This window comes from Ostrea edulis, chromosome 2 (assembly GCF_947568905.1).
Source record: "Ostrea edulis chromosome 2, xbOstEdul1.1, whole genome shotgun sequence".
Taxonomy (NCBI): domain Eukaryota; kingdom Metazoa; phylum Mollusca; class Bivalvia; order Ostreida; family Ostreidae; genus Ostrea; species Ostrea edulis.
This window is the reverse complement of record NC_079165.1, coordinates 24,235,574-24,241,737: the sequence shown is the minus strand read 5'-3', so window position 1 is coordinate 24,241,737 and position 6,164 is coordinate 24,235,574. Positions and strand designations below refer to the sequence as shown.

The following is a 6,164-nucleotide window of genomic DNA, read 5'->3' as shown; positions in this document are numbered from 1 at the left end:
ATATGAGTTTATATCAGCTTTTTTTGGCTACACAACCATTACCTACAAAAGAATACTATTTTGTCATGGAAAAAAGTACTAATAGGTCAACTTGTTCCACTTCAAGAATATAACAAAATCTGTATTAAACATTATGTGACGTCTTGTATTCGTTATTCATGGATAGTTATTGTCTAATTCAGGAGAAGTATATGGGCAGTAGCGAATGAATATTTACATATAGCTCGACCTTTTAAAAATAACTTCAATGCCTTTTTTAAAAGTCCTAGTAATCCAATAGTCATTCGTGTGTGAGACTGAGAGCAGAGACAATAGGGATATAAGTATTTAAACAATGCATTTAAAATATTAGAATCAGTAGAATGAATTATTCAGATAATCGATACAGCTATTTCCACTGACATTACATTTTAATTTTTTTTTCGCCGAAATACCCGTGATTCGAAAAAACCCACCTCACAGATAGTATTTAAACCGCCACTACCGAGACGGTCGCACACAGAAAAGAAAAAAAATCTAAGGAAGCAATTAAAGTGTTATCGGATCGAAGACCAGAAAGTAAAAATGAAGAAATCTACCAAGAAATCAACTTCCACCTTCACCAAAAATGGAAAAACGGTGACGAAAACCGTGGTGGAGGAGACCATAACATACCCGGACGGTCGGGAAGAGACCACGACAACAGAAACGATCGAGGGTGAGGATGGAGGACCTTCAGAAACAGTCGCAAAATCTATTGGCCAGGGGGAGGTAAGTGGGTGTTAGTAGGGTTTTGTAAAAAGAATTGATACTTGGGATGTTTTTGATTGAGTTTTTGACAAGGAATCAATGTGTAAATATTGTTACGTGGTCGTGGGGAGAACCCATACACGGGGAAGGGAGGGGGGGGATAGTCTTCCCAAATTATGTTATATATTACGTTATTTTCAGCCAATTATTCATGCTGCATTATTTTCACTTCATAATTTATTTTGCCAATTGATCAAGTTTTATGCTGTAATCATTTGTCCACATATTCAGTTATTCACAGATTATATCTATTTTTAACAGCAATTATGATTGCTAATAACAAAATCTTAAACACCCTGAGCCGATAACTGATAATTTGGTGGTTATGTATATTTCAGCCACTGTCAGCTGCATTTAATGCAATGGGACTTGATAGTAAAGGACCCGCTGGGAACAACCAGAGCTTGGACGAATGTAACCAAGATGCACTAAAAGCACACAATGAATTACGTGCCAAGCACGACGTTCCTCCCGTCAAGCTGGCGCAGGTAATTTATACTGGTCATAGTACCTTTGAGCGTACATAGTGTATGAACCTTTGAGCGTACATAGTGTATGAAAAGGGTGCTATATAAATATGGTATTATTATTATGATAGTCTCAAAGTCTGCAGGTAATTTATACTGGTCATAGTCTCAAAGTCTACCGGTAATTTATACTGGTCCTAGTCTCAAAGTCTACAGGTAATTTATACTAGTCCTAGTCTCAAAGTCTACAGGTAATTTATACTGGTCCTAGTCTCAAAGTCTACAGGTAATTTATACTGGTCCTAGTCTCAAAGTCTACAGGTAATTTATACTGGTCCTAGTCTCAAAGTCTACAGGTAATTTATACTGGTCCTAGTCTCAAAGTCTACAGGTAATTTATACTGGTCCTAGTCTCAAAGTCTACAGGTAATTTATACTGGTCCTAGTCTTAAAATCTACAGGTACTTTCATATTGATGATAGTTTGAAATTCTACAGGAAGTTTTATGTAGTTTCAAATTCTACAGATACATTTATATTATTTGGTCATAATCTCAAATTGTACAGGTAAAGGATTTATGATACAAGTTCCCAAATACTTTTAGTCTATTCATTGTACGAAACTTAAAATGCCTTTGTCACCTAAAATGTATGAGGAAATATGAATTATAAAGTAAAAGGTTCGGTTTACAAAATTTGGGTTTAGATGAATACACACATTATGTTACCTGCCTTAAGTTTCTACCAAGTTATATTTAGATTTTCAATGTTTTGCCTTCGATATCTAACACCAATTGACATAATGATAGTCATCTCCTCATGACTGCGAGGCAATTGTGAACAGTGTGCGGATGAATCTCGATAAATGTAGTGCTTCTATTTTAACCACCGGAAATTCCAACAGCAATATAAGTCAAATGTAAAATGAATTTGGTTTTGAAAACTACATGAACGTATGAACTGTAACGCTTCGCACGTGCATACTTTTCCTGCAGCACGAACGCGCTTCATGATGCATGCTGACGTGTGAAGCGATGCAATCCATACCCGCATGAATTTTCAAAAAATGAAATTTTCTTTTACAATATATAGCCCTATTTTTACATGTCCTGTAGGATCTTCAGAATTACGCACAGAAGTGGGCCGAACATATGGCAAAGACTGGAAATTTCAGCCACAGTGATACCACCTTGAACTCAAAGTCTATTGGTGAAAATATAGCATTCACCGGCTCTTCTCAACCAACGGACTACTCAGGTATTTTATTCCCTGTAGTGAATTACACCAAAGGCGTCTTCATATCCTCATAAAAGGTCTGCCAAAGACTAACATTGTCAAATAAATTTATAATACGCAGTGTTATTGATAACGTTCTTTCTAAAATTTATTGATTTCGCCAACATAAATATTGAATCGAATTTTATTTACAATAGTGTGGTGATGCCACCCGAAGTAACTAAATAATACAGGTGTTACAGACTATCAGAAATCCCCCTGTAACATGGATTTGTAGAGCTTAAACTTATCAGCAGTATTGTCGCTTTTCTATGATTCATATGTATATCTGGTGTCACTCATTGCATGGAAATTCTGGGACGTTATCAGATACAAAAAGAATTCTACTGCACAATAATGAATACCAGTGGTTCCTTCCCAAATACGTATTACGAAGATTTCACAATTTTTTCTATTAATCTGAAAGACGCAATACCAGAAGAAAATTTTTCCCAAGAATTTTTTTTTTTTTTTTACAACGTCGTTTCTGAGAAAAGTGGTATTTGAAATGATACGATGAATTTGAATTTCACTGACACTTTATCCCATGATGCGTGCCTTTGTCCACGGTACTGATGGTACTATAAGATATCGTGTTCTACACGTAACACTGAGGCACGTAATGCATGATTGGAGTATAGAAAAAACAAGGATTTTGATGCTTAGCGTTTTGTACAATATCGAATCTATGGATAAATGTTAGTTCATCAGGAAGTAGAATGAATGGAAACAATCTTGTTGGGATGTCTAAAAACAAAAACATGTAATGTTTCGCCGATATAGTTTCATTTGTTTTGTGTAGTAACCATGATAGAATTTATTACGTATACCGACCCAAGCAGTGTGATAGAGGTTACTTGAAACTGAAACAAAACAGTTTATTCTAAAAAGATTGCTAATACATGTATAAGAAAATTGTTTCTTTTAGGAAAAAAATTCACAGAAGCGTGGTACAGTGAGATAAAGGACCACAACTTTAGCAAAGATCACCAGAGTGGAACTGGTAAACAATCTTCCGATTATACAGTTCAATTTTTACGTCTTGTTATTTTCGTGGATGTTTGTTGTAGTTTTCAATCTCATTTCCGGGTTCATGCTGCATGCATGTATTATTGTACACTTCAAGGTTAGATATAGTTACTGCTGATTAACAGTGAAAACAGCAAAAATTAAAGTACAGCGAAAATTAAATGTTTACGGTGGTCAAAATAAAAGCAATATGTTGCATCTGAGTAAAACTGGAGAGAGCCCGATGTTTTGTTGCTACAGTTTGCATTAATGGAAAAAGAGAGTAAAACATTAAAAAATCCCATTAGTTAACTCTTAAATGTGAAAAAGTCACGTATCAAACGTAATTAAAGTTCACTATATCAAACGTTTTAAAAAAAACCCTGTCAATTGTAAACGCAAGAAAATATCAAATGTCACACTTAAAAACAATGTCAGTTATCAAACAAAACTGTCAACTGTCAATTGTGAAAATGTTAACAATCAATTGTAAAAATGCCAACTGTCAAGGGGGGGGGACTGTCAACTGTGAATTTTTTATTTTTTTATTTTAGTTTATTTATTTATTTATTTATTTTACAAAAAAAGTCAACTTGCAAAAGTTAAAACATTTCGACTGTCAAACGTGCATGTACATGTACAGGTGCGTTGTCGTGTCTACAATTTTGTTCACGCCTGTCTATGAACATATTCAAATGAAAAAAGAAAACAAATTCTTTCGGTTATGATATAATTTGGTCAAAATGGTTTGACATTGTTATCAAAGTCACTGGGTATTTAAAAACACCCCGTAAACGAAACCTAGGTATAGAGATTAAGGAAATGGCCCACTTCTATTTGAAATTGATAAGGTCATTTACTCTTTGAATTTTTCAACTGATACAGTGATAATAATTACCATATTAAATGACCCAATAAGTAAGGTGTTATACAAACTGTGTTCTCGTACTTCGTGTGGTGTCGGATGATCTCGGTGAACGAGACGAATTTGCTATATCATTACACCGAATTGTGAAGGACAACCTAGCTACATGTATATAGAGATTTGAATAGAGAGATCAGATACGAATAAATTTTCTCCGTTTCCTTACAGGTCACTTCACACAAGTCGTTTGGAAAGGTACCAAGGAGGTCGGTTTTGGAAAGGCAAAATCCTCCGACGGGTGCAAGGTGTATGTGTGTGGGAGTTACCGTCCCGCGGGAAACATGCTAGGAGATTTCAAAAACAATGTGTTTCCACCGCAATAAGACCACAGTTACACGTGTTAGAGAAATTCTATAGCGTGCTTTATCTAAGTGTATTTTATTAACGACATTTAATATTTTATACGTACTGTTAGATGGAGATATTCTAGAAGATAATAAATTTTATTCATGTTACGTCGAATTAACCCTGCTTTGTGATATGAACTGGATTCTTAGCTTGACAATATTTCCTAAAGTCACAGTGAACATTTTGATTATTTAGTGGCGACTCCTAAATAATTTATGATAGAAAGGCGATATGGCTGTTCAGTGTTTACTTGGAATAAGATATATACATGTAGCCAGTGATGATCTAAGCTGAAATAATGTGCTAACTTTTACAATTAAAATCCGAACAGTTTTGCATGTGGATATTTAGGAAGACAAAACCCCAAAAGCAAAATTAGTCAAATTATTGACGTTTTCGGCCTGGGGGATGAACAGTTGGGAAATAAAGTTTTAGGTACAAAGGAATTTTATTTAACCTTTTTCTTCTCAAGAACCAGAAAGGTACCATTAGTAAAACCAATATGCTAACATCTTCATGTAGTATTGGTTATTGCTTGTTCATAATCGGATCCCCTGTCGCCAGAAGAGAGCTCCATAGAATATGTTTCACTATTCAGTTTATCCACCGTCTACTCCCCACATTTATGTAGAAATATTCCATTATCACCTGGATATGGTGTTTGTGTCTTCAGCTGATTTAATACGACAGAACATAAACTGCGTATGATCAATTGTTAAAGGAGACGAAGGAAAATTTGAGGTAGCAATGTTTGGGATTCCGGACCCCCCCCCCCCCCCCCCCCCCCCCGTGTAAATATAGAATAGACGATGACGATGTCAAATTTTAATAAGACAAAAAATTTGTGACGAGCCTCTGTGGATATAGATGCAATCTGTTGACGGTGCTACCGTTTGAGGTAGCACATACAGATGTAAACATATTTTGTAATGTTCATGCTTTGATCAGGTTCAATGTAAACAATATCTACATGTATTTGCCAAATACTCAGTACGTACATGAATGAAATTAGGCAGCAGAAACAGATAGTCTATTTTAGTTTAATCTTTGACGTGCGACTTGTTCTGAACTGTATGCTCTCGACTGCCTCTGTTTTCCTTATATCTACTCTCAATCTTTCCAAGTCACTAACTGCAGTGATAAAAATCCAAGTCTTAACTGTTGCAAACATTTCAAGTATGTAAACCTATAAACAGCCTTTGAACATAAAACGCATTTCAATATAACGATAATTTTAAATAAATCGATAAATAAACACTATTGCACATACATGAAATTTTCTGTTTAACCCCCCCCCCCCATTATGCGCACCTATCTAATTTAAAAAAAAACACCATGAAATTCATATAAAAA

General features: G+C 35.1%; 1 protein-coding gene across 1 annotated transcript; it reads left to right on the top strand.

Moving 5' to 3' along the window:
- The first annotated feature begins 282 nt into the window (after positions 1-282).
- Positions 283-4,925, top strand: LOC125679568 (Golgi-associated plant pathogenesis-related protein 1-like). Its single transcript, XM_048918883.2, has 5 exons — positions 283-750; positions 1,128-1,277; positions 2,371-2,512; positions 3,459-3,533; positions 4,632-4,925. Exons 1-5 carry the CDS (start codon positions 565-567, stop codon positions 4,784-4,786), a joined length of 708 nt encoding a protein of 235 aa, XP_048774840.2. The 5' UTR covers positions 283-564; the 3' UTR covers positions 4,787-4,925.
- Positions 4,926-6,164: the final 1,239 nt, after the last annotated feature.